Source organism: Pan paniscus, chromosome 19 (genome assembly GCF_029289425.2).
Source record: "Pan paniscus chromosome 19, NHGRI_mPanPan1-v2.0_pri, whole genome shotgun sequence".
In the NCBI taxonomy this organism is placed as follows: Eukaryota; Metazoa; Chordata; class Mammalia; order Primates; family Hominidae; genus Pan; species Pan paniscus.
Window position 1 is genome coordinate 97,642,296 of NC_073268.2, and position 27,316 is coordinate 97,669,611.

General features: G+C 60.8%; 1 protein-coding gene across 5 annotated transcripts in view; it reads left to right on the top strand.

The window, feature by feature from the left end:
- Positions 1 to 27,316, top strand: part of BAIAP2 (BAR/IMD domain containing adaptor protein 2) — an 81,318-nt gene that overhangs the window by 27,965 nt on the left and 26,037 nt on the right. For 4 of the 5 annotated variants that reach the window (XM_034943079.2, XM_034943081.3, XM_063599482.1 and 1 more), the window contains exons 4-6: positions 21,826 to 21,887; positions 22,647 to 22,718; positions 23,438 to 23,575. In XM_034943079.2, coding sequence (XP_034798970.1) covers positions 21,826 to 21,887; positions 22,647 to 22,718; positions 23,438 to 23,575 — 272 coding nt within the window. Of the gene's footprint in view, positions 1 to 55; positions 75 to 21,825; positions 21,888 to 22,646; positions 22,719 to 23,437; positions 23,576 to 27,316 lie in introns of those variants that run through there. The other variant, XM_057300339.1, reaches the window with a different exon arrangement.

The window sequence follows — 27,316 nt, forward strand, 5'->3', positions numbered from 1 at the left end:
TCTGAGGGCCTCACACCGTCGTCTTCCAGCTCCCAGCGCTGCTGTGTTCAGGGCCACCTTGGTGCTGATTTTATGTGAGTGTTACTTCCCCCCCGCCACCCCCGCCAGCTCTGGAGATGTTTGTGCTGGGGTGTTAGGAATTTCCTGCCGATATCTTTCCTGTGGTGGCAGGTCCTGAGAGGCTTGTGAACAGCGTCACTCCATGATTGAGAGTGGTGTGCAGCCTCCAGGGCCCACAGGAGCGGGGACCTGAGCGAGGAGGACTGCAGGGGTCAAGAGGAGGGGTGAAGGAGAGGGGCAAAGGGTGTGTCCAAAGGTGTGAGGTGGACAGAAACAAGAGGCTTTTGCAGAAATGTGAAAGGTCTGGAGCGTATGAGGGGGTGAGGCTGGGAGGGGAGGCAGGGCTTTGAGGAGCCCAGGGCCTTGTAGAGATTCCAGGCTTGGTGCCACAGGAAGATGGATTTGTGCAACCTGCCTTTCTCACTGTGTCTTAGGGTCCATCTGTCATCTGTGTTCTTGCCACACGCGGATGCCTTCGTTTTCACTGCTGTAGAATATTCCATAAACGTGTAACAGTTTCTCTGTCCTCCTCAGTGAGCAGTTGAGTTACCCCTGGTGAGTTTTTCTAGATGAGCTCGAGGCCCAAGGGGCCCTGAGACTGAGCTCTCCTGCAGGATGAATTCCACAAGGCCCCGTGGGGTTGTGCAGCAGCCACTTGGGCAGTAAGTGAAGGGGGCGTTCGTCTCACTCCCCAGGCCGGGGGCTCAGCAGTTGCCCTGGGAGTTTTGCTTTCTGTGTTTGCAGGCTGTGTTATTAAGTGCGTGTGTGTGGGTGTGCCTTCCTGAGCTGAGCTCTATTATCGTGAGGTGGCTTGCTCTGGTCCTGAACAGTCTTATTTTTGGTTCGTTTGGTTGGGTGTTGAGTTTGTTTCCTGTTCTTCCTCTTCAGCCCCGGGGACGTTGCTCATTTCTGGTGACCTTCTCCTCCAAGTGTCCTTGCTGCCCCAGGATGGGAGGATGGAAGGTGCTGTCCCTGCTCTCTGGGAATGAGCCAGGCCCTCAGTGGGTGGAGCCCCTCCCAGGAAGGCAGAGCCCTGGTCTGTGCTGGGGTGGGGGTGCTCAGCTTAGACCAGCCCCTTGCTTGGCCGGGAGGTGGTTTTCAGTGATTTGGTACTGACACCTGGCCGAGCAGGGCCCCAGCCTGTCCTCTCTCTGCTGGCCTCCCACCCGGGCCCCTCTGGGTGTGGCCTTGTGGCCATATGGGGCCAGGGTTGCCAGGCAAGCAGTGGTGCCAACCCTGGCTGCCCTTCTTCCTCCTCTTCTCATTCCTTCCCCACTTTGATTCTTCGCACCTTTTCTTTCCCATGTGGCACCTGCTCTACTCACAGGGCAGTCTGCCTTTAGTCCTGTGGGTCTCTGTACCTGCAGCTCTGGCCCTGTAGTGCCCACAGCCGGGGAGGTGGCCTCGGGCTATGTAGCCCTCACGGGGAGGTCCTGTCTTCAGCCCCGTCAGGATGACGAGGATTCGGCTGCACCGACTCCCGGCTAATCACTGTGGATGATGCTGCCCACTCCCCCTTTCCCTGCAGAGCCCTGAGCTCTGTTCTCCTGGGAAGAGTGAGGGTCCTGGCAGCACCCCCTCACTGTAGCCAAGCGTGCTGCTCCAAGTGAGCCCCAGGTCTCCGGAGCCGGGAGCCAGCCTTGGCCTGCATGAGCTTTTATGCTTCTGAACCAGAGCCTGGCCCAGGGGTGAAAGCCCAGAGAGTCTTTTTTTGCTTTAAATGAGCAGCTGGGGCTGTGCCTTTGTTCTCTCTCCTGGAGTGAGGAGTGGCTGGGTCAGAGCCGGCCTTTGGTGATGTGGGACTTTCTGTACCTGTGGCTCTGGCCGTCTGGCGCACGGCTGGGGAGGCAGCCTCGGGCTTTGTGGCCTGCAGACCTCACAGACGGAAGGGCCTCCCGTCTTCAGTCAGAGACTGTTTTTTCCCTGCAGTGAAAGAGTTTCTGCAGTTAACTCTCAGGGCTTTGCTTTGATATGGCAAGTGCTTAGTCAGGGAATGGAGTGGCAGCTCCAAGTTCCGGAAGCTTCTCACAGCCCTTCTAATCCCCTAGCCGGCAGCCACCCACACTTGGCTGTCTGCTGGCTGACTGGTTTTCCAATCCCCACCATGGTGTTTCTCCCTTCCAGCTCCGGCAGGCGTGATTCCGGGGCACACCCACTGCTCTCAAAGCCCCTGACCCAGTGCCTGGGTTAGACTTTTCCCAGGGGCGTCTGCTCCTCATCCTCTTGGGCTTTGTGCTTGGGTTGACTGGCAGCTCGGGGAGATTGGAGTGGCCGGCTGGATCTGAGTCCCGTAGGCCAGTCGTGGCATGTGTAGACACTCAGTGTCCCTGTGGCCCAGGAGCAAGCCTGGCAGGTGACCCGAGGGAGGGCGGGCCCATCCTGGTCACAGAAGCAGTGCTGTGCCCGTCCCGGCCCCCTGCAGGGGTCCAGGGTCCTGAGCTGAGAGCCTCAGGAATCTGGGGAATTTGCTAAGATGTGTGAGTGGCTCCTCCTCTGTTTCGGGCACCTCCCTGGAGGCTGGCACCACCAGGGGCTGGTGTGGATACCCAAGGGCGGAGGGCAGGGCAGGTGCTCACCATGCCGCTGGGCCGTGGGGGTGCCTGGGTGGACGTGGCACTGGTTCTTTCTGCGGGTGGAGGACAGCTGTCCAGTCTGCCTCACCGACAGCTGTGGTTTGCAGTGCCCCGTGACTGCACTCCTGAGCACACCCCTCCACCCCCTTGCTGCTGACAGCTGCCTATGGCCCAGGCCCTCTCGCTCCCCCACCCGAGGCTGGGCACACAGAGCTGGGCTGAGCCTGGGTCTATGCTGGCCAACGGGAGAGGCAGATGGGAGGAGCAGGCCAGAGTCCCAGTGACCTGGGGTCCTGGTACAACGTGTACACCTGGGCAGGTGGCTCTAGCACTGTGTGCCAGAACCGTCTGTATGAAAAGAGGGTCACGTAGCTGCCCTTTGGCCTGGCTGTGCAGGGAGGCTAAGGTCTAATCACCCTGTGGAGAGTTGTCGGCTCTTCAGGATGGTGCCCTGTCTTCAGTGAGGGGGGCTGTCATTGCAGTGAGCGGGGCCACAGCCCTCCCCGGCAGAGAGCACTGCACTTCGTGTGGTCAGACCCTCATGTCCAGCCTGTCTGTCTGGGGCCCTGAGCCTGTTGTGTTTCTTGTCCAACTGCTCTGTGGCCCTGCCACGGAACACCTGAGCCAGGCTGTTTTGCTCAGCCCTTTCCCATCTCTGGAGGCCTCTGGTGTGTTTTTGTCCTTTGAAGAGGCCGCTGTGTACCCGCTGGTGCCCACAGCATGCTTGTTTGTGATCACAGGGCGTGTGTGTACCTGCTGGGCGCACTGGGCCTGTCCTCTGCCAGATGCCCGGCATCCCCAGGTGCCCGGGAGAGTGGCAGGAGCTCCCTGTTGGGCCAGCCTCAGAATGAGGATGTTAGCTGGCAGGGGGCATTGTCCCTGCCTGAAACTGTGGGCTGGATTTTGGTCAGTGAGTCACTGAATTAAGGTGTGGCCTGGAAACTTCCCATAGCTGTTGGCTGCAGTGCACGCCTCATTGTCCAGAGTGAGGCAGGTGTTCTGAATGCCCACCTGGGAGAGCTGGGGCCTGGGGCCCCCACGGGTCAGGTGGTGCCTCTCCTGTCCCCGTAGGTGTCGGCCTCCCTCTTAGAGGCACTGAGTGGCTCCCTCCGTGTGTGCGGCATCTCTGCGTCTCTGAAACGTGGGGGCCTGTGCAGAAGGGAAGGTCCTTGGTCATGTGAACCCCAAGGGGACTTCGGGGCTGTCCCCAGTGGCTCCCGTTGGCCAAAGTGGCTCGGAAGCACCATCTCATGTCACTCACCTGGTAGGGCCTCCTGCTCTCTGTGAGGCCAGGCTGTGTCACGGCCCCTCTGGGCTCAGGCGGCTCCATGCACAGTGCACCCAGGGGCCCATGTGTCCCAGCCTCCTCCTGCAGGTGGAGGCCGCAGCCTCCCTTTGGGCCAGTGACTGTGACAGCAGTGTATGGGCATGACACCTGCTTTCAGGCCCTCATGGCAGGGCCTTGCCTTGTAGGCTGCCAAATCTTCCTGACAGACACCATTTGAAGGCCTTAATTAGATCAACCTTACATCCCCAGGGCGTCCTGACACGGAGGTCCCTGGTTGGTCCCGGACCTCCAGCACAGCGGCGCCTGCAGATGAGAGGGAAGCGAGACGCCCCTGGCCCAAGCCCAGCCTGGGGGCTCCCCTTCCAGAGCCCAACCGCTTGCTCCGACCTGCCTGTACCTCCCTTCCCCCCCACACTATTCCTCCCTCCCTACAGTAGGACTCGGGCAGGGGTGCTCCAGAGACAGCCACCTGAAGAAGCCACCAGAATGCTTGGGAAGTACACTGCCCTGGGCCCTGCCTCCCGCCCCGTGGGGATCTTTCAGGCCCCCACCGCCTGTTCGCAGAGGCGCGTGCTCCTGCTTAACTCTGTGGGGACCCTCCAGCACCTGAGCAGGGGAAGGGGGCGGGGGGGCCTCGTGGTGGGCGGGTGGAGGGCCTTGTTCCCCTCTGGCTGCGGCTGGGGGTGGCCCAGCCCTGCCCGCCTGCCGACAGCTTTGCGGTGCAGGCTGAGCTCTGCGGGGAGATTAGCAGCCGTCCTGATTGGATTGGCCGTGTTGCAGCCGCGGCAGCCAAGTGTGGGCCCCTGGTCTGGCTGCTCGTGGTTTGATCCTGAGCCGTTTCCTGCTGGTGATCAGTAGCTCCGAGCGTCACCCACAGAGGGGCTGCTGGAGTCTCACTCAGCGAGAGGCTCTGAGGCCCGGCCAGGTGTCCTCTGCCGGCGTTGCTGCTGCTCCCTTTGGCCCAGCATCACAGCGGGGAGGCACCCTCCCTGAGCGCTCATGCCACAGCGTCAGGCCTCGGCCGGCCAGAGCAGGGAGGACAGCTGGTCTCTCCCCTGAGGTGCCGGGGCCGCCTGTCCCCCGGTTGAGGCACAGCTGATGGCACCTGCCGTCCCTCGGTGCTGTCACCAGTGCTCCCTAGGGAGGGAAAGAGAGGAGCCGCTCAGCCTTCCTCCTCAAGCCAGGAGCTGCTGAGGTGCTGGCTGCCTCCGATGTGGCCCCACACAATGTTGGCCGCAGGCCGAGGGGCATGGGGGCACAGGTGCCGGCTCAGGAGCCTCTGTGGGCAGGTGTCTGCATCTCTGGGGTCCTGGGGGACGTGGGTCCCATGCACTTTGGGTGGTGCCAGTTGGCAGAAGGGCGGGCATGTCAGGCCTGGCAGACACTGGTCGCAGCCACGCAGGGAGATGACGGCCGGTGCTCTCAGGGCGGCCTCTGCTGCTGTTTGCATCTTGTAGGGTTTGGAGCGAGTCAGTGGCTGAGAAACTGTCTCCCAGGAGCAATGTTCCCTCCTGGTCAATAATCAGTGAGCACAAATAGGCGAGGCTGGTTAGGAGCAGGCCATGCCCGTGGCAGGGGTCTCCCCCTCGGGCACGCGTGAGGAACTGGAGGTCTGAATGGCTTCTGTCCCCTGCAGAGCAGCTGTCTGAGGGGGTCTGTCCCCGGAGGCCAGGACCCTGGTCAGTGCCATCTGGGTCACGGGTGTTCTTTTGGCCCCAGCTGTAGGAGGGCAGCGATGCAGGGCCCAAACCAGAAGCCGCTCCTGAATCCCTGACCCCAGGATCAGTGTGAAACAAAGCCCACGACCCAAGGACCCCGCAGTCAGCAGCCTCACAGACGGAGCCAGCACTGGAGCCTGTCTCAGGTGGCTCCGCTCTTGTGTCCCCTGTCCCTACTTCCCTGCCCTGGGGAGGGTGCCCCCAAGCCTGGTACTGCAGAGAAGGCCACCTCGGTGGCTCCTTGGTTGTGACATGAAGTCCTGCAGGAGGGCCTGGGGGGACTCCGGTCCCAGGGAGGTGTCTTTCTCAGGATGGGGGGCCATATCTGGTTGCCGGTGCCTCTGTCCAGCCTTGCGTTCCTGGCTGTGGGAGGTGCCAGTGGGTTCCCTTGCCCACAGTGTCTGTGACCGTTGTCCCAGACGTGCTCCTGCATGCCCACTGCCGAGCTCCAGCTGCTCCAGGCTCCTCCACTCCCCAGTCACACATTTGATGACTTGTCCGGCACTGGGCCCCGTAGAAACAGACAGGACAGGGTCTCAGCAGCCCCAGGGGTGGTCCCGGCGGCAGGGGTTGGGCTTAGAAGGACGCGCTGGGTCCTCCGGCTGTCCCCACTGTGCTTGTTTGTTTAAACGTCTGAAGGGCAAACGGCAGAGCATCAACTTCTGGTAGCTCTGAATGGTGGGTCCACGGGCATTCGTGACCGTCTCCTAGGTACAGTTTATACATTGGAAGCATTTTTGTAATTGTTACCAGCAGTCACATGCAGGCGGTCACATCACTGCAGGGCCAACCGGACTGTGTCCCGGGCAGAGACTGAACACGCGCACACACCCAGCCAGAGCACGCACGCGGGCACAGATAGTCCTGGATCCAAGTACCGAGGGGCGGCGCTCATGCCATCTCCATGGAGTGCTGGAGGGGTGACAGGGAGAGTGGCCCCTGGCAAGGTGGTCAGAGAGGCTGGGGAGTGGTCCACGGGGCGGCCCGTCTGAACTGCCCACCTGGCTTCTCGGCGGCCCCCGCTCATGGCCATGGGACTCTGGGCAGCTGGGGTCCAGGGCTGGCTTCAAGGACGCCTGCTGGGAGTTCTCGAGTCTGTTCCCTGCCTCTGCAGTAGCCCCTTCCTTTTCGGGAGGTGCAGTCTGCGAGGCCCCTGGAAAAGCCTGGCGGGGGGCGTGGTTCTCCATCCATGGCAGCTCCCTCTGCCCACTTGGGGGACCCTCCCCCACCAGGGCTGTCCACTCACGAGCTCAGTCTGGCCAGCATGTTCCTGGGCAAGGTTCAGTTCGCCTCCCAGCCTTCCTCGGTGGACACCTCTGGTCTCGCTGGTCATGTGGGAGCCATGCCCAGGACACCTTGGGAGGATGCTGTGCCGTGGGACCTGAACAGGCAGTGGAGGTGACCAGGGTCTTTGGAGATGTACTTGTTGTACCCAGGAAGATTGGAGGGTTTTTTGTTTTCTTGGTTTTTTGTTGTTGTTGTTGTCGTTTTTCCCCCCTTTTTGGAGACAGAGTCTCACTCTGTCACTCAGGCTGGAGTGTGGTGGTGCAGTCATACATAGCTCATTGCAGCCTCCTGGGCTCAAGCGATCCTCCCACCTCAGCTTCTGAGTAGCCAGGACTACAGGTGTGTGCTGTCACGCCTGTATACTTTTTAAACTTTTTGTAGAGACAAGATCTTGCTTTGTTGCCCAGGCTGGTCTCGAACTCCTGGACTCAAGTGATCCTCCTATCTCGGCCTCCCAAAGTGCTGGGATTACAGGCGTGAGCCACCGTGCCTGGCCAGAGGTCGGTTTTGCAAGGCAAATTTGCCCATGAAGAAAGGAACAGGCCCTGCTCCAAGCTGTGGCCTGGGTCTGCCCTCCACACTGAGCGGACGTCCAGGCAGCCTTCGGGCTGGGTATTGAATGTGCTCTGCCAGGCAACCTTGGTCACTTGTGGCCAAAAGGGAGGTGGAAATGTGGAAAGAAACCCCTCTGCCCCGTCAGACCTTAAACCTCCTTGGGGACACTGGGCAGAGGAAGAGGCAAAAGGTGCTTTGGAGGGAGGAGAGAGGCACAGGGAGGGTTGCTGCAGAGGGGTTTCTAGTGGACGCGGGGGCAGGAGAAGGCCCCGGCGTGCCTGTCCCGCTGCAACTGTGGGAGCTGGGCTTGGCCAGGTCGCTCAACCCGTGGGGAGAAGGTGTCAGGTTAGCTCAGCCCCCTCAGAGCCTCATCTCCACCCCTGTGTGTCACGTAGGGGCCCTCTGCAGCCTCCACTCCAGCCACCCCGGGTGGATGGCCGCTGACCCTGGGGCCCCGTCTGCCTGGGACGCTGGGAGTGTGTGAATAGATTTGGCGCCAGAGGCCCGGGCAGGCCTAAGGGTCCTTGATCCCAGCGTGATGGTGCGTTGCTGGTCCAGGGCCCGTCCTTGGAGCCGGCGGGTTGGAGTGGTGGCTCAGGACAGTGGGGGTGGATGACAGACGGCAGCCTCGGCCTCTGCTCTCCCTCCACCCCCATGTCCAAGATCTGAATGCTGACCCAGCCTTGACACCAAGGTGGCTCTTTGGACTTGCTTGGTTTCAGAACTGTGTGTGGGGAAGCAGCGTCAGCTACCGTCATCACCATGGCAACACAGACATTGATTTTTTTTTTCCCGTTGGTTACCCCCTGGCCACATTCCATTTTTGCCTTTTTTGTAGGTGGGAGAAGAACTCTGCTTCTCCCAAGGAGAAGCTGGTGGCTGGAGGGCAGCAGAGAGAAGGGGCGGGATTGGGAGTCACCCCTGAGGTGGCGTCCTTGGGCTCTGGGTCAGCACTGGATCTGGTCCCCTGGCCCCTGTGGGGGCTCTGATAGCAAGATGTCCTGTCAGCCCCCTGGCCATCTGTCCTTCCCCGTGATGAGTGCGCTCTGTTCGAGCCCTGCCCAGGTGGGTGGTGATGAGCTCTCGAGGTGCCTTTGGGCTCTGGAAGCCACCAGGATAATTGAGAGTTGTGGATAGCTACTTCAGAAGGCTCTGGAAGGTGATGCATGCTCACAGCCAGCTTGGAGCAGCTGACCTCTCGCACAGAGCCCCTCTTCCACCAGCAGAGAAAGGAGAAGAGTTCCAGTGCCTCCGGAAGCAACAGAAATATCCAGGAAACGAGTGTTTCTGTGCCCTCAGTGTCCACTGGCCAAAAAGGGCACCCTGACCACTCGGTAGCAGCGCCCGTCCATCCCTGAGCCTCTGTTTGAGGGACTCACGTCCAGCTCCCGGCAAACTCAGCGCGGGGGTCGGATGCCTTCTCCGCACCGTCCCGCACCGCCGCGAGCTGCTGTGGCTCGCCTTCTGCCATCCGAGCTCTGTCCAGGAGGCAGCCGAGAATTGGAGCAGTTCCCACGCCAAGTAGGGCCTTGTGGGTGGCCGGTCCCCTCCTCCAGTGTGGCACACAGGTGCCGGAGCATGCAGGTCTATGGCTCTGCAGAGTCTGGGGCATCTTGTTCCATTTCCTTGCTGCCTCTCCTCTCTTCCGTGATCATCCCCCCCTCCCCCTCTGCTTCCGGCCTCCCCGGCCTTCCCAGTCTCCTGGGCCAGCACCGTGGTTGTGTTGGTCCTGTTGCTCCTCCTTCGAGCGCCCACGTAGGGCTGGGGTTCCCTGCGGGCTGTGGGTGCCGTGCCCTCCCCAGCTGGCTCCAGCCCTCAGAAGCTTGGGGAGCGTGGGCTGGATCATCTGCATTCCACCTGCCCAAGGGCTGCCACTCCCTTTTCCCAGGTGGCTGGAGTGCCCCAGAGCAGAGTTGGGAGACCTGTGCAGGCCCCACCTCAGTCCACAACAATGTTCCTTGATTCCCTCCGGCTTCCTGCTCCTTCACCTCCTCCTGCGCAGCCCGGCCTGACCCATGTAATCAGGGAACAGGAGGGGCTCTCCTCAGTGTCCCTGTGTCCATGCCTTGTGGCCACCTGAGCACTTCTCAGGGTCCAGTGGAAAACTCTCCTGCCCTGTTTGACGCCCACACTCGTCAGTTTCACCTTGGTGCCAAGAGCAGACGATCTGCTCCAGGCCCCACTTGGGCCACAACCTCGCAGCCGTCTCCACGTCCCCACCCGAGCCTGGCCTTCCCTGAATTCCTGGCCCCTGTCCGAGAAGGAGGCTAACCCTCCTGGGAGAGCTCTGGCAGGTGCTGACCCAAGTCCGTGGGGTCTTCAACCTTTGCAGACACCTGCGCCCAGAGGCCACTCCTCCTGCTCTGAGCACAGGCGGGTGGACGCTGTCTGGCAGGCTCTGCCTTTCTTTCATTTTTCCTGACCTCTTCGCCCAGCATCCTCTGCTTGGAGGTGGGTGTATGAGAAGGGGCCATTGGTGTCAGAGTGGGGCTGTCTGCTGAGCAGGTGAACGCACCCCTAGTCCTTGCTCTGGGGCCGGGCTGTCCCATGGGCCTCATGGACCTCATTGTCTGTGGTCATGAACCTGCATCTTACTGATTTAATCCCAGGTGCCAGGTACAAACATGCACGCTTCCCTGATGAGAAAATGGCATCTGGCCTGGAGCCCCTTCCCACAGCCCTGGGTATTGGGTGCCTGTCACCTCCAGGATGACCCCCAGCCAGCAGACAGGTAGCAGGTGGAGGGTACCTGCACTGGGGCCCTGGTGGCCCCAGTGGGTTGAAGCTCTCTTCGTAGGTGGCGTGGGGCCTTCTGTCCCCATGACCCTCCAGTGGCCCCTCCGCATGCCAGGGCTCAGCACCCCTGCTCCTCAGAGATCGAAGCCTCCTTCTCGGACCTTCCCCACTACTGTGGTCCCAGCCTCCTGTGCAGTCTCTTGGTTACCAAGGAGTTCAGAACTTTTACCACCTGGGGTGCCTTTCAGATACTCTGACCTCTTGATTTGTAGGAGCACCAGGCCGGGGTGGGGAAGTGGAGGCCATGCTGCTACCCTCACCCTGGGCTCAGCCGGGGCCGCCAGCCTTCTTCCTGGGAGCAGTCACCAAGCTGGTCTCGGGCCGTGCTTTGGTAGAAATGATCTTTTAACTGACTAAGCGGAGTGTTAACTGAAATCATCATGAAATGCTGTTTATGCTCCATTTGGGATTCGGAGTCAAGCATCTGGGGACCCTTGGGCAGGGTCTGAGCTGCTGTTTGCCCTCGCAGATGAGGACGACGATCTGCACAGATCTGCCTCCAACCCCGGCCTGAGAGCATCCGAGGCCCAGGCTCCTCCCTCCCCCAGTCTTTTTCACTGTCTCTGAGATTCACGCTCTCTCTCAGGTTCTTGTCACTAGCAGACTATAAGAACACGTTGTATTTTCTGGAGTAAAAAAAGGCACAAATCTTTAAAATGTCACTGTTGTGAAAGCCGAAGTGTGAGGGGCTCTTCTAGGTTAAAGGACTAAAGATGCCCAGCGCCCCAGAGGAAGGGTGAGAGTCCTCCGGGAGCTGGCAGGCGCCAGTTCCTCGTCGCTCACAGTTAAGCCCGTGTATGACTTGTCTCAAGTGCTTATGGAGCAGTCTTCTAATAGGTGGAATGCTGATTTGTTTTCCTAAAATGAGAGAGACTAAAGCCACGTGCCAACGCAACACAGCGGGACCCTTGATGAGAACCTGGATCAGGGAGGAGCTTGTCAATGGCATCGTCGGGCCATTCAGGAGCATGGTGTGTGCTGTTGGAGAAGAGGATGCGTCTGTGGTAACCTTCCTGTGTGTCAGAATGGAGGCGTGATGATGAGGCAGAGAAGGTCCTTGCTCTTAGGACACAGCTGCAGTATTGGGGGCAGGGGCAGCATCACATTGTCTGATGTCTGCAGTTGAGTCTCAAGGGGCTGAAAAAAGTGCCTATGTGTCTGTGTGCATGCACGGATACGTGTGAGTGCCGGTGTGTGTGCATGCACGGATACATGTGAGTGTGCGTGCACTGGTACATGTGTCAGTGTGTGTGCGTGCATGGATACGTGTGAGTGCTGGTGTGCGTGCATGTATGCGTGAGTACGTGTGTGTATGCACAAATACGTGTGTGTGCATGCACGGATACATGTGAATGCCTGTGTCCGTGCATGCATGGATACGTACGAGTTGCCTGTGTGTGCACGTGCACGGATGTGTGAGTGCCTGTGTGCGTGCATGGATGTGTGAGTGCCTGTGTGTGCGTGCACGGATGCGTGAGTGCCTGTGTGTCTGTGTGTGTACACGGATGCGTGAGTGCCTGTGTGTCTGCGTGCACGGATACGTTGAGTGCCTCTGTGTCTGCGTGCACGGATGCGTATGAGTGCCTGTGTGTGTGCATGCATGGATGCGTGTCTGTGCGTCTGTGTGCGTGCACAGATGCGTGTGAGTGCCTGCGTGTGTGCACGGATGCGTAAGTGCCTGTGTGTGTGCATGCACGGATGCGTGTGAGTGCATGTGGGTGTACCTATACATCACAGAAAGAGTGGTGAAGCGATTGTGGCAAAGCACACCGCCAGGGAACCTCGGCGAAGTGAATGGGTGTTTGCTTTACTATCCCTGCAACTCCTCTCCAGGTTGGAAAGGTTGGGCTGGGAAGAGAATAATGTAGTTCTGTTTTCTAAACCACAGGGAAGAATGGTCTTGGCAAAGCCATGACTGACAGTGCTTTCTGTCTCCTTCACCTTCCCACTGTGTTGAGCCAGAGCCATTCGTGGGAACCCCTGGGTGTGGTTGTGAGGCCAGCCTCGGCTCAGCTCACCCACAGAGCTGTCTCCAGCCACATTTGCATTCCGGCTGTGCCCACATTTGGCATTGGGGGAAACTTCCTGGTGCCTGTGATTTCAAGCCGACGGCCAGGTCTGCGCCTGTGCTGGGTCTGGGGCATCTTGTGGCACTTCCTTGCTGCCCTCTCTCTTCCGGGACCATCCTCACTTCCCTCCCCATCCCTTCCCCTCTGCTTCTGGCCTCCCTGGCCCTCCCAGTCTCCTGGGCTCAGCAGATGACCGCCCAGGGCATCCCCGGTTTGGCCTCAATCTTTGAATCGTGTGAAGCGATCGGAAGGAGCTCGGCCGTCGCCTCGAGTGGGCCGCCTTCCGGTGGGCTCCCTTCCGGTGGGCCGCTTGCATGCCGTGCCGTCTTCAGGGATGAGCGGTTAATCCTTCTCGTTCATCTGCTCACTAGACGCGGCTGTGTCAGAGCAGTGCCTGCCTCCTTGTGGCCCTAGCCTTGTGGGGAGCTCCTTTGAGAGCGTCCTGAGTGACCCTCTCCGAGGTCCCTACCTCCACCTGTCCACCTGCCCTCCTTGCCTTTAACCCTTTCAGTGCTACGCGTATCACCACACTCCCTCTGTGCCCTTCTCCCCCAGGTAGGGGCCACTTAGAACACTATGGCAGCCTTTGGTGGGCCTCAAGTCCTGCTCCTCCCCTCCGTGGGCACATTGGGGCCCCCAGTACTGCCCAGCCTTTGCACTGGCCAGCCACAGGCTCCATATGAGGCCAGCTGGGCACTGCCATCTCTGTCCTGGCACGGAGGTTCTGCCAGGGTCTGTGTATACTTTTGAGGGTCTGCTGGGAATTTTTTTTTTTTTTTTTTTTTTGTAGTGGTGATGAATAAAATGCATAACGCGGAGAAGCAGAAGTGCCTGCACCCGGGTGTTCCCTCTTGCTAGTAATCCTGAGGTTTGGCAGAAGCCAGCTCCTGCTGGGGTCAGGGGGCAGTGAGGCAGGGGCTCCCCAGAGTACAGCCTGAGAGGCCTGGCTGCTTGGCTGGGGGGAGTGCTGAGTCTCAGGTCCTGCTGGGAGGCACAGTCCTTCCAGAATCAATCCCTGTTACCATCTGCAGCTTAACTCATTTTAAGCTTAACCATCTGCAGCTTAACTCATTCTTGCTTTATCTTCCCTGTGGACCAGGTCTAGCCTGGGGCAGAGAGGAGATGGCAGGTGGACACCTGGGAGGGGCTCACTGAGCTCCGCCTCTCCATCAGCGGAGGCCCCGTCTAGGTTGTGGAGGATGCTTGAGAGAGCCCTGACCTTCTGACCTCCCAAAAGGTCAAGGGCGCTGGCAGCAGGTGAGACGCCGCAGTTTGCTCTGCTCCCCGGGGCTGTGCTTGCCAGGAGACATTTCGGCTATAAGCAGGCGAGAGCACCTCCAGAACACACATCAGGAAGACAGATGGTGTGCAGGTGGGGCTCAGGGCTGTCATCCCCTGAAGCTGCTTCTGAAAGAGCTGTTCTTGCAGCAGCACTGTTACAAAAGGCCACATGGGAAACAGCCCGCACCTCTCAGTGGATGCCGGCAGAAACGCCTGGTGTATCCATAGGGTGAAATTGTATTCAACCACAAAGAAGGACAGGCTGGGTGTGGCTCATACCTGTAATTCCAGCACTTTGGGAGTCCACTTGATCCCAGGAGTTCAAGACCAGCCTGGGCAACATAGTGAGACCCCATGTCTACAAAAGTATCTTAAAAATGATCTGGGCATGGTGGCACACCCCTGTAGTCCCAGCTCCTTGAGAGGCTGGGGCCGGAGGATCCCTCGAACCCAGGAGTTGGAGGCAGCAGTGAGCCATGATTGTGGCACTTCACTCCAGCCTGGTGACAGAGTGAGACCCCTGGCTCTAAAAAGACCAGAAGGAGACTCTGAGGCAGGCTGCACCATGGATGGAGCTTGAAGACATTGTGCCCAGGGAGAAAAGCCAAATGTAGAGGGTCACGTGTGATTGCAGTGATTGAAGTGTTGGGAATAGGCCGCTCCACAGAGATGCCGTGAGACTGGTTCCCGGAGCTAGGGGGCAACTCCTAGTGGGCATGGGTTTCTCTTCGGGGTGATGAAAGTGTCCGGGCAGTCAGCTAGCTCAACTGGTGAGCGCGTGATGCTGACGATGCCACAGTTGTGGACTCGATCCCCACACCGGCCACAGTCCCAATTTCTTAGCCGGGCGTGGCAGCTCACGCCTGTGATCCCAGCACTTTGGGAGGACGGGGTGGGTGGATCACCTGAGGCCAGGAGTTTGAGACCAGCCTGGCCAACACGGTGAAACCCCCGTCCCTGCTAAAAATGCAAAAATTAGCTGGGCGTGGTGGCGCACATCTGCAGTCCCAGCTACTCGGGAGGCTGAGGCAGGAGAATCACTTGAACCCGGGAGGTGGAGGTTGCAGTGAGCCGAGATAGTGCCACTGTACTTCAGCCTGGGTGACAGAGACTCTGTCTCAAAAAAAAAAAAAGGTAAAAATGGTGAATTTTATGTTATGTGAATTTTTCCCAATTTTAAAAAAAGAGCCTAATGCTGGGACGGATGCTTGGGCTTCCCGCCCGTCCTGAGGCTGGTGGTGCTGAGTATGCAGGTGGCTGTGGGAGTGGGTGCCGTCTCAGGTGCGAGCCAGACACCGTGGGTGCGGGTGCAGGTGTGGGTACCGTTTTGGGTGGGAGCCGGGCGCTGTGGGTGCGGGTGCTATCTTGGGTAGGAGCCAGGTGCCGTGGGTGCAGGTGCCATCTCAGATGGGAGCTGGGCGCTCTGGGTGCAGGTGCGGGTGCCGTCTTGGGTGGGAGGCAGGCACTGTGGGTGCAGGTGCCATCTCGGACCTGGGTGCTGTGGGCACAGGTGCGGGTGCCATCTTGGGTGGGAGCCAGGCACTGCGGGCGCCAGTGCCATCTTAGATCTGGGCACTCTGGGTGCCGGTGCGGGTGTTGTCTTGGGTGGGAGCCGGGCACTGTGGGTGCAGGTGCCATCTCAGAGCTGGATGCTGTGGGTGCCGGTGCCGTATTGGGTGGGAGCCGGACGCTGTGGGTGCAGGTTCTACCTCGGAGCTGGGTGCTGTGGGTACGGGTGCCGTATTGGGTGGGAGCTGGGCGCTGTGGGTGCAGGTGCCATCTCGGAGCTGGGTGCTGGGGGTGCGGGTGCCGTATTGGGTGGGAGCCGGGCGCTGTGGGTGCAGGTGCCATCTCGGAGCTGGGTGCTGTGGTGCGGGTGCCGTATTGGGTGGGAGCCGGGTGCTGTGGGTGCAGGTGCCATCTCGGAGCTGGGTGCTGTGGGTGCGGGTGCCGTATTGGGTGGGAGCCGGGTGCTGTGGGTGCAGGTGCCATCTCGGAGCTGGGTGCTTTGGTTGCGGGTGCTGTCTCGGGTGGGAGCTGGGCGTGTTTGCGGCTGTTGGTGTCATCTCGGGTGGGAGCTGGGCGTCTGCCTTCCTGTACTGCAGCCTCCGCTCCTCTCTGGCTGTGCTCTCTGCTGCTCCAGGCTGGCAGCAGATCTTGAGGATGCAGCCTCTGGAAGCTCTCAGGGCTCCTGAGTTTTGGGGTGTTTGACCTCCAGCCTGCTCAGCCCCGAGTCACCTTTGAGCTTTGGGGGTGTCAGGTCTCTCCCCTGCAAAGTGGGGTGATAGTCCCATGCTGGTTGGGGTAAGACCTCGGGGGAGCGAGACCGGGCTCAGCCTGCAGGAGAGATCGAGGGCAGTTGTGGGGTCTCACCGATCTCTGCTGGGATTCCTGAAAGGAGCTGGGGACTCAGCAGATGGAAAGGGCCCTCTCCGCCAGGTGCTGCGCCCAAGCAGAACCGACTCGAGGACAGAAAGATGCTGGCCGGGCACGCCTGGGGCCTGGGCTCCGCAGCCTCACCTGACTCAGGTGCTGTTTCCCTTGCTGGGGAGCAGGGGCCCAGCCGGGGTCTTGAGGCAGCCCTGTCCTCATCAGCTGCGCTCAGACCTGTCCACAGGAGGCTGGGCTGCCTGGTCACAGGCAGTCCCATGGAGCGGGTTTCACTCTTAGCCTGGCGACTGCCCCATCTGAGGTGGAGGTAGAGCTGGTGGGGTGAGGCCCACGGTGACCCCAGTGCGGACCGGCTGCTGCTTCACTCATCACGGTGCATTGGTAGATGGTTGAAAAGAGAGAGGCCTCGTTTTCAGGATGACTGTGTAGACATATCACCCGTGACACCCATGTGTGCCCCCTTTCTCGCCCTCCGATGCTCCTCCCCCTCCTCACTCCCCAGCATCCCTAGGCAGCCCTGGGCCAGTGGGGTGAGCTGCCCAGAGTTGGCTGACCCATCAGCCTGGGTGCAACGCTGCTGCACTCCCACACCTACATCCTGAGGCGTGGCCACCTGCTGTCCATCACCCCCAACACCCCAGATCCCCGGATCCTTCTGATGGCGACGGCTCTGCCGGTCTGTTCTGGCTCATGTGCTGTGTGCCCTGGCCCGCTGGCACTCAGCTTACATTTGAACCTCATCTTTAGAGTTAAGGTCCCACCTGTGCTGTGGACCAGACGTGGGCTTCCCAGTGAGTGGGTGGCATCTGATAGGTGAGGCTGCTTAGGAAGCCTGGCACACCCTGTCCCTCAGCAGGGTGGGCCTGGGTAAGTCTGCCCGCCGCATGGGAGGGAGTGTGGAGAGATGAAGAGATGAGGGAGCCCGAGAACGCACGGCCTCACGTCTCACCCCAAGGGAGGCTCTCAACGGCTGTGGAGCCCTCGCTACTCCGTCTTCAGGCCGCTGAAGGACACAGGCAACCACGGACAAGACTTAGTTGCTCAGCGGAACTCACTGCCCCTACCGGTGCCTCTCACTGCTGATCTTAGGGTCTTGGCGTTCCTTAGGGGCCTGGTGCTCCATGTGCACCGTCCCTCCAGCTGGCACCTCGGGGGTTAAGCACTGGTGGCTGCACACACTCATGCTCCCGGCTGGGGCGCCTGCGGCACCCCGGGGGTTAAGCGCTGGTGGCCGGACACATTCACACTCCATGCCCACGTGGTTTCCTGCAGCTGCCTGTAAGGTGCAGTTTAAAAATTCAAGGCGTGGGATGATTTTGTGCAGCCGCCGCTCGAAGCTCAGAGCGGGCACACGCCTTGTCTGTGCAGCTTTGCCTGGACCTCCCCTGTGTGTGCGCCAGCTGCACATTGTGGGGCTGGGGGCTCGGGCTGGCAGGGATGCTGGGGTGCACATTTGAGTACTGCAGCTGCACGGGCGGGTGGTGATGACCGTCACCTGGCCAGAACCCCCTGAGAAGCTCCACATACTCTTTTTCTTTTTGGATTCAGCAGTCCCTTTTTCAAAGGATTTGTTGTTGGATGTTGTCTTCCAGATGTTCCTCTTGACTCCATTGTGTGTAACCTTTTAGGGGAACACGTGCTTGTTATCTGGTCTTGACGTTCACTTATAATTTGGGGCTGCAGAATGTGGCGGGAACCAGGCACGGTGCTGCATGCCTTTGCTCCCAGCTACTTGGGAGGCTGAGGTGGGAGGATCACAGAAACCTAGGAGTTGGAGACCAGCCTGGGTGACATAGTGAGACCCCATCTCAAAAAATTTAAAAAATGGGATATGGCAAGAGCCGTGAAGAGTTCAGCTGAGTTGTCTTGGGCCTTTTGCTTCACCTCTTTGTGAACTTGCTGGCCCCCACGCCAGGATAGGGGGCCGGCGACCTCGCAAAGGCTGGGTGCGTGTGGACACTCCGGGGCTGAGGGAGCACTGGCCAGGGCACAGGCTTGGGTGGGTTCCCCCTCTCAGGCCAGACCTTGTGCCTGTTGTCACCTGCCACCCCAACTCGGCTGAAGCCAGTTCCCAATGTCCAAGGGGCCCGAGAGCTGGGAGGTGGATCCAGGATCCTTAGTCACAGGGGCACCATGAAAACCGCAGGACAGTTCCCTGGCGGCTTCCTGAGCTCAGATGTCGTGGCGTCCATCCTGGGAATTTATAGGATGCCAAAGAACGCCGAGAAGCACGAGGAGCCCTGGAGCTGCCTCCCCCGGGGTCCCACCGTCTCAGGCTTCCTGATCCTGCTCCTCAGCACAGGGCAGTCTGCCCTCGGCCTGAGGCTTCCTGCATCTGCTGTCCTTGGCTCGTAGGATGGTGTCCTGCCAGGCCGGCAGCATCTTGGCCACCCAGGGTGGATGGTGGAGGGGCCACGTGGCTGTGGGCCTGTGCCAGCCCTAGCTGGGGTTCCCTCTCTTGTGGGGTCTGTGCTGCTGGCCATGCTCCCGTCTCCTCCCCTGCCCTGGGCAGCACCTGCTCACGTCCAAGTGGCTTCCCTTCAGCCAGGCTCCTTCACACCAAATTCTGTCCCCTTTGTCTTTGATCCCTTCCCTGCACACCTTGAACCCTAGGTCGAGTGAGCCTGGGGTAGGGCCCATGTCCTCTCCTGCCGAGGCTGGTAAACCTTAGACTTGCCCCCACCCCACCCGTCTGTGTGGTTTGCTGCTGATCCCCAGAGGTCTTGACTTCATCCCGACCGTGAGAGGCCACCGCAGTGGTGCAGCTCCCGCCTGACCGCAGTGCAGCCCCAGGGGGCCATCGCTGGGCCCTGCCCCACTCCACAGGGCCACACAGCAGGGACCAGGCAGTCACACCCATGGTTGGAGCCGGTGGAAGTGATTTCCAGGCAGGGGCAGGCGCCTGGGCCAGGGCTGGGGCCGGCGTCCGTGGAGGTACTGGGTGTGCCAGGGCGCTTCGTAGGTGGTTTGTGTGTGACAGGGCCTGGGCTCTGGGGTCTGTGTCTGCCTCTCCTGCTCCCTCCTGGCCCCGGGGCCAGCGTGGTCCTGGAGACTGACCCAGCATGACCTACCTGTGGTCCCCGTGAGCCCTGTGGTTGTGGCCAGAGTGGGTAGCGGCATCCAGGGCGGCTGTGAGAGTGGAGGGAGACTCGGGTCACGGCCAGGCACACAGCCACACACACATGCTCACCCGCATAAGCACACCCGTGTACGGTTCACGCTTGTGCGTGCCCACTCACATAGGCAGACGTGCACGCACATATGTGCTCATGCCCGCACACATATGTGATGCCTCCCCGGGGTCTGCACGGCTGCTTTCCTCACGCTGAATCCCTCTTCACGGTGGCCAGGCCCAGGCATGTCATCTTTGCAGGCAGAGGGTGAGCAACTGTGTGCTAGGCAGCCCTTCCGTATCTTCCCAGAAAGGGAAGCCAAGCCTGGGGCTCTGTGCATCCCCCACCCCTGCCCTGCGGTGGATGGGATCCTGCCGGCCCTGGGCACTGTTCTCTGGAGAAGCAGCCAGGCCTAGCACTACTTTTAGCGGGACACGTGTCACAGGAGCCAGGTGACTGTCACCTCTGGGTCCCCTCAGGGCTGCATGAATCCCTTTCCTCTTCTCTCTCCACAGAAATCTGTGCCCCTGACACGGAGCGTTTGGCTTTGGGAACAGGCCTAGCAGTTGCCAGCATGAGGGCGGGAATGACTTGGGAGTCTGGGTGGCCAGGAGGTGCCTGAGATGCCTGGGATAGCTCGAGAGGCAGCCCCATGTGTGCTGACCCGGGAGGAGGGCATGGCTGTGAGGTGGAGGCTGGCACAGGCGGTTGGGCCCTGGCTTTGCGGCCTCTCACCAGCGGCTGACGTGGCCTACTCTGTCTGCTCATCTGGGCGGCCTTGTGGGTTGTGCTGATTAAAGGGAGGTACATCTGTGAAGCACCTGGCCCTGGTCAGTGCTCAGAGCGTCTGTGGTCATGGTGAGTAGAACCCCGCAGCTCCTGGAAGGGTGAGAGGACCCGGAGAGGCTTCCTCTGCCAGACTCAGCTGTGCTTTGGGGAGGGGATGTGACCCAAGGCCAGCCCAGCCGTGGTCCTGGGAGGCAGCATCGCCCAGTTAGGGCTTCCTGCGTGTCGCCGGGGGCCTTGCTCTGGTTTCTGGCTGACCTTGTTGGGCACTGGGCGATCCTAGTGGGGTTTCTGCTCGCTGGAGCGAGAGGACCCTCTGGGGCGTGGGACCGGCGGTGGCCTGGACATGAGCAGAGGGGGAAAGTCCTGCTTCAGGCAGCCTTTCAGGGAGGGACAGGGATCACCCGAGAGTGACCTGCCAGCAGCAGGGGCGGCCCTCCTGCTCTGTTTGTGTCCGCAGCACGTGGTCAGTGCCTGGCACTGGAAACAGTAGCTCAGCAAATATTTGTCCATCAAAGGAGTACGGGGGCCGGACCACCCAGTTCCGGCCCCTCCTCTGCAGACCAGGAAATGGAGCCATTTGCCGCAGGGGTGGGTCTCTCGTTCCAACTCCAGGGTTGGCGGGAGGACAGCCCTGAGGGGCCGTGGCATGCTTCTGTCCCATGTGGTGCTGATGGGGGGTGGGTCTCGGGCTCTGCTGATGAGTATCAGGGCTGGGTCCTGGAACCCAGGCTGGCTGCACTCTGGGGGCGCTTCTGGGGACGGCTAGCCAGCCCCCTGGGCTGATGGTGTGGTCACACCTGCTGGCCTTGGCGGTCATGTCTCAAATGGGATCACAGCTCTGTGGGAGCTTTGGCAGAGGAAGGTGGGAAACATCTGGGTGAAAAGGAAGTGGGCCGTGCTCCTGTGTCTTCGAGGCCTCGGCCCCTCAGCTCTTCTCTCTGTGCCCCTCAGCTCTTCTCTTTGTGCCCCTCTCTTTGGTGGAAGCAGGTAGGGATGCAGCAATGCGGTGAGGCCCTTACAGAGTGGGGGGCTCAGACCCCCATCAGGGTAGCCCAGACACCTGCGCCCCTGGGGCTGCCCCCCTGCAGGTGGACTTGAGCCGGGTCTCATTGATGTCCAGGCTGCAAAAGGCCTCTGACGGCGCTTACCGTGTGCCGCCACGGTTTTGATTTCTTAATCTGCATTTTGCACATGGGCCGAGGAGACATCAGTGTCCCCAAGCGCTGCCCGTGTGTCCCCAGGGCCCTCAGCGATGGCAAGGCGAGCCCAGGCCAGCGTGCACCAGGGTGGCTGCCTGGTGAGCCTATCCCATGGGGCCAGGTCTCCTCAGACCACCACGCTCCTCTGGGGCTCAAAGCGGAGATGTTGGGTGAAGGTCTCAGAGGTGCTGTGGGTCTGCAGCCTGGGTAGTGAGGTGTCTTGGAGTCAGAGAGGCTTGTGCCCAGCGTGTGCCCATGGGTGTCCCCCAGAGGAGGTTTGTGCGCTGTGGTGTGGGGTCAGCAGACTGTCTGCCTGGCCTGAGGTAGGAGGTTCGGAGCTCTTGGGTCTCTATGAACAACAGCCGGATGCGTATGAGGACGCGTGTTTGCGCTGTCACTCACTGTCACGCCTGGGGTGAGGCACACACGGGCTCTTCCTGTCTCTCGCCTTTGCAGAGACTCAAGTTCCCTCCCAAAGATGCCAGGCGTGCTGTGCATTTGAGGTCTGGAGTCCCTTCTCATTCTAGAATTTTCTGTTTCCTTTTGGTGTCCCCTCTCCGCCCTCCCTTCTGGCCCTGACACCCCGGGGGCCCTGCTGCCTGTGGTCACAGGGCTTCCCTGGGTGGCTGTCAGCCCAGAGTGGGATGACGGTGGTGACTGCGAGCACCTGACTCCCTCCCCTTCCTTCTGCTGTTCTGCTTCCCAGGAGACGTTCTCTTCCAGATGGCTGAAGTCCACAGGCAGATCCAGAATCAGCTGGAAGAAATGGTGAGTCCACCCCCAGCGTGGCCCTGCGAGGAGGGGCAGGCGCGATGGGAGAGCTGGCGCCACACCTTGGCCATGTGTCCACTTGGGAACAGTCCCAGTTGTCCAGCCACACTCGGAGGCAGGGAGGGACCCTGGCTCAGCACACAAGCCACACTCGAAGGAGGACGTCGGAGAAAAGGGCACAGGCCAGACTGCGGCCGCATGTTTCACTGGCTGCAGTGGCAGCCACGACACGCTGGGCTCCAGGGAGAGTCCTGATCGCAGCCCCAGCCAGACCCCACTCCTGGGGTTCACAAGGCTGCAAGGCAGATTTCCCCTGGCCTCTCCGACTGTAGGCAGAGGCAGACCCCACACAACCAGAGCACGTTGCTGGCGGCTGGTTTGCAGCATCCTGTCTAAAGCCAGGGGTCCGACCCTGGTGTCAGTTCAGGCCCATGGGCTCTGCGACCTCTCAGCCTGTGTCGCAGTGATCCCCAGCATGGGACAGCAGAGGAAGGAGGGGATGGCCGTTTGTTTCCCTTGTGGCTGTTGGAGGCGAGATTGTCCGACGTTCCAGACTCCTGTTCAGCACTCACTCCTGGCTCCAGAGGGTGCACACGGGCATGCGGGGCCACAGCTCATCAGTCAGGGGGAGGGGGCCCCTCCTGCACAGCCGGGACTCCCGGTGTCTCGTGACCATCCGCTCTAGCCCTGCCCTGCCTCCTGTTCCGGGTCCATGTGTTGGAGCTGACGGCTGATGTGTTTTCTCTCCATGTCCAGCTGAAGTCTTTTCACAACGAGCTGCTCACGCAGCTGGAGCAGAAGGTGGAGCTGGACTCCAGGTATCTGAGTGTAAGTGCACCCTGGCCGTGCCTGCTGGGGCCCATGCCTGGGCTCCGGCTCTCCCAAATGCCTGCCACTCCTTCCCTCGGCCTGAAGGCTTCCCACTTCCCCGAGCTCCCCGTCCACATGGGCCCCAGCTCTGACTTTATTGTCCATTTGGGACCGAGTGCCCCTGGTGTGCCCCAAATGCAACCTGTGGGTGAACCCCGTTGCCTCTGACGCCCCACATGCCTGGTTCCATGCCCCGGCTTTGGCCACTTGCGGTGAAGCTGGTGCCTGACTCTGCTGCCCGGGAGTGCAGGAGCTCCTTCTCTGGCCTCTGCAGTTCCCTGGGCTCTAGGCCCGTCCTGCCCCACCGCCACTCCTGTCCGCTGGCAGGAAGGCTTGGGGCTGAGGCACTGCTTGAGGGTTTGAGGGTCACCTCTGGCTCTCAGTGGTGGGCGGGAGGGGTGGGCCTCGGCCACTTTTTCCAAGTGTGATTTTCATCTTGGGGGACCAGAGAGCTGCTATGGGGTTGGGTGGGGTCGGGCTGAGGCTTCAGTTGGGCTCTCCCCAACTCTGATTTGCAGCTGAGCATGCACGACCAGAGAGCGAGCCAGGAAGGGAGCGGCAGGGCTGCCAAGGGGACCCCGTTGCGTTGGGCTCACGGGCCTCAGTTTTGCTGCCAGTGGTCCACGCTGGGTTGGGTTCATGGGCCTTGGTTTTGTGTTTTATTGTTTGAATCTCAGGCTGCGCTGAAGAAATACCAGACTGAGCAAAGGAGCAAAGGCGACGCCCTGGACAAGTGTCAGGCTGAGCTGAAGAAGCTTCGGAAGAAGAGCCAGGGCAGCAAGAATCCTCAGAAGTACTCGGACAAGGAGCTGCAGGTAGGCCCGCCACCCCCGCTGTGGTGCCTCTCCTGCCACCTTGGGACTGCTCACCCCTCGGCCCCCCTCGTCCACAGGGAGTGGACAGCAGCCCCCCAGGTGCGATCAGACAGAGGCAGGCTGTGTGTCCCTGGTAGACCTCGGGAGTGGTGGGCCCGACGCCCCCAGGCCGGTGGGATGGTCGGCTCACCTGTGGGGCTCTGTCCTGCTCTTGCAGCCTCCCAGGGTCACTGAAAGGTTCTTGGCTGAAGGAGCAGAAACCTAAATGGAGTCCTCCCCTCTGTTCTCCCCATCCCTGCCCGGGAGTCCGGTCCCAGTTTGTTCCTCTAAGCGGTCGTGGCCTCCGCCTGCAGGGCTGGCCACTCGAGGGAAGGTGGTACTGCAGGTTCCTCGAGGGAGCGGCTTCAGTGTTGTTTCTCTCACCGTCCCGCCGGCGTCACCGGTGCTGCGTGCTGAGTGGGCTGGGACGTAGGAAGGCCTGGCCGATGACAGGCATGGCCTGATGTGTGTACACCAGAACCTGGATGGTGGCTGACACAGGCCAGACCCAGAAACCCCTCGCCCACTTGCTGGGGTCATAGTGATACAGAAGAGAAAGAAACACAAAACAAGATGCCCAGTCGTGTGTAAAGGAAACATCAGGAAAACCCCTGGCCAGTCACCCAGGTAGAAGCTTCTGGGCTGCACCCTGGGGCGGGCAAGGTGTGGCTGTGGGTGAAGCCCGGGCCTCCAGGCCGCACCCTTCCTGCTGGCAGTCAGGTTTTCAAGCCTTGGCAAGCCCCGCACACACCTGCCCGTGTGCGTGTGTCTGCGTGTGTGTGTGCGACCGTCTCCTTGGTGCCGGATGTGGGTGCTCATGAGTGGCTGTGGCCTCGCCCTGGGACTGGGAGGCCGGTTCCTGCTCAGAGCCTGTGCCCCCGCTCCCTGCTTAACTGCAGGGAAGCCAAGCAGGTCTGCCCATACCCTGCAGACCAAGCCAGAAGATTTCCAGTGTGGGGTCGCCTGGTGGAGCTGGATCGGCCCCAAAGGAGAGGACGGGACTAGGCCAGGGGCAGATGAGAAGGATAAGTGAGAGTCTGTGGAAACAGCCATACGGGGGAGCTGGGGGTCCCTCGGGTGCCCGCTGCTGTTTGCAGCCTCCCACTCAGGCATGCTTGGTGCACAGTTGCAGGGACGCAACTCAGGCCGTTCTCTAGGGTGCCCTGCCCTCTCCAGCCACCTCTTCCCGTGTCCCCAGCCTTTGTTTTGATCCTGTTTTTCACTCTCGGTAAGCTGTGGTGGGTCTTTTGATCCTTTCCATTTTGCACTCCGGGTAAGCTGCCATCATGGGTCTTTCTATGATGGGCCCGTCATGGTGGCCTTAGTATTCCTGCCTGAGGCTGCTGCAGCAAGCCGTCCTCAAGCTGTTCCTGTGAACAGAACCTGAGCAGTGGGCATGGGGAGTTGAGGAGGAGAAACAGGTATATGTTGGTAGACACTGTGTCTGTTTTTCTTCTTCCTCCCACCGTGGAACGTTTTGCTACTTTGCTTTCTGAAGACAAGCAGCGGATGGCGCCCCTGCGGCCTGGAGGGCCATAGCCGCCTCCGAGCAGGTCAGGGCAGTGCAGGTGTGAGCCAGCCCTGAGCATCCGGGCCAGGTGTGAGAGCTTGTCTTAAGGGGGACTTTCCTGGGAATGTCCCCAGCTTGGTGTTCTGGGGATGGGGATACTGAGGCCAGCTCACTGAGGGCTCAGTTGCCTGCTGGGGGTCCAGGAGCTTGAGCTCCCTTCTCCCCTCGAGGCTCTGTGGGTTTTTGCTAACAGCGTTATTGAGATATAATTCACATCACCAGCAGTTCACCATTTCACGGGCACAGTCCAGTGGTTATGAGTGTTTGCAGCTGTGCGTCCATCACTCAGTCCGTTTTAGAGCATTTTCCAATCAGCAGTCACTCATGGGCCCCTGGCCCCACCAGTCACCAGCCTGCCATTGGCCTCCATAGACTTGCCTGTTGTGGACATTCTGCATAGCTGGAATCCCACAGTGTCCGGCCTTTGGTGCCTGGTGGCTCACGTGGCATGGAGGGTTCTCAAGGCTCATCGTGCCGTAGCCTGTGCCAGCCTCCTCCTCTCTTACTGTCGGGAGTCAGCCTTTCTTCCTTTTCATGGCTAAATCGTGTTCCATCGTGTGGGTACCGGAGGCTCCGTCCTACTCAGGGCCAGGGTCGTCTCCCTGGCACAGCCGGTACTGCCCTGTGGCTGAGCTCGCTGGGAGCTGGAGATCGTGGCGGGGTAGCATAGGGCCGGGCAAAGGCAGAGGCTGGGGGCTCTCGGAGCCACTCCCCCTCCCTCCTGCAGGCTGGAGCCAGAGGCCTGAGGCCCCCACGCAGTCACTGTGGCCCTGCGGCACCAGCTCCCTGGTTTTCAGGTGCCCTGCCTCCCACTGCCAGGCCTCTTCAGGAGGGCCCTGACCGCACACCTGGCCTCCGCCTGCCCTCCGCGCTGCTCTGCCGTGGGCCCCGGGTGGTGGGATTTACTCCCGAGGCTGTGTGTGCGCAGCCAGCTCCTCAAGCCCATCCCACACGGGGGTTTTGGAAGACCTTCTCCTTGCTGATGGCTGGTCTGTCTGTTTGCTGCATGTCCTGGCACTTGGGGTCTGTTGGGGGACCATGTTGGTGCCTCAGGGGCCCTGGAGGCAGGTCCCATCTGTTCTTCTCATGGGGGCTGTGAGCCACCTCCAGTGCCTCGGTGGACCCTTCGTTGACTGGCCCAAGGATCACCTGATTCGCAGCCACAGGGGGCTGGACCTGGCAGTGACTCGAGGGGCCTTGGCCCTGCCTCAGTGCTGTGGTCCATGGTCTGGGCAAGGGGCCGCTACTGGGTGCCCCAGGGGCTGACTGTGAAACATTTGACAACAGAACTAAGGTGGCTGGTGGCTGGGCTCATCCTGGGGCCCCTTGAGTGCCCTTTCATGGTAAGCCAGGTGACCCAGTTTTGGGAGTAAGCCACAGCACCTGTTTCTCAGGTGGGGGACACCCAACGGCTGCCACAGTCGTCACAAAGCCCCCCTCATCCGCAGGAGGGCAGGCGGAGGGGGAGGGGGGAGGGGGTCGTGGCCTTGCAGGCTGTCTGTGTCCTGATGGGCCAGACCCAGGAGCCCGGCAGGGTCAGGAATGAGGGCAGCATTCCCATCTGTGGCTGCTAGTTGCCGAGGCAGATGGTCCCCCTAGCACCTGTGAGTGGGTCTGGGTGGGGGCCGTGTGGGCGGAGAGGGCAGGCAGGGCCCCGAAGCGCGTGGTAGGTGGAGGTTGCAGTGGGTGTGAGGTGAGGGTGGCCCAGCAGCCCCCTTGGAAAGGCCTCTGCCACCCGGTACAGAGACGCTTGGCGAGCCTCATCTTCTCGGCCTCCCAGGGCCCCTCCTGGGAGATGTGTGGTGCTGGTCTTTCTTCCCAGGTCCCAGGGGCCCTGCTGTGGCTCCCCAGCCCTGGCTGAGCAGCCTCCTTTCTCCAGAACTTGCAGCTGCTCCTCCCCACTCACCAGGGGACCTGTGGGTGGCCCCAGGCTGGAATCTCCCCACCTGGGCACAGCCTCAAGGCCCTGGTGTCAGGCTTAGGCTTGGATCTGGCTCTGTCCCTTATGGGTCACGTGGCTGCAGCAAGCCCCAGAGCTTCTCTGAGCCTCAGTTTCCCCATTTGTGAGGGGGAATATCCTGGCTTTCTCCCTCTTCTGAGCACTGACGGGAAGGGCTGTGGAGCCAGGACGA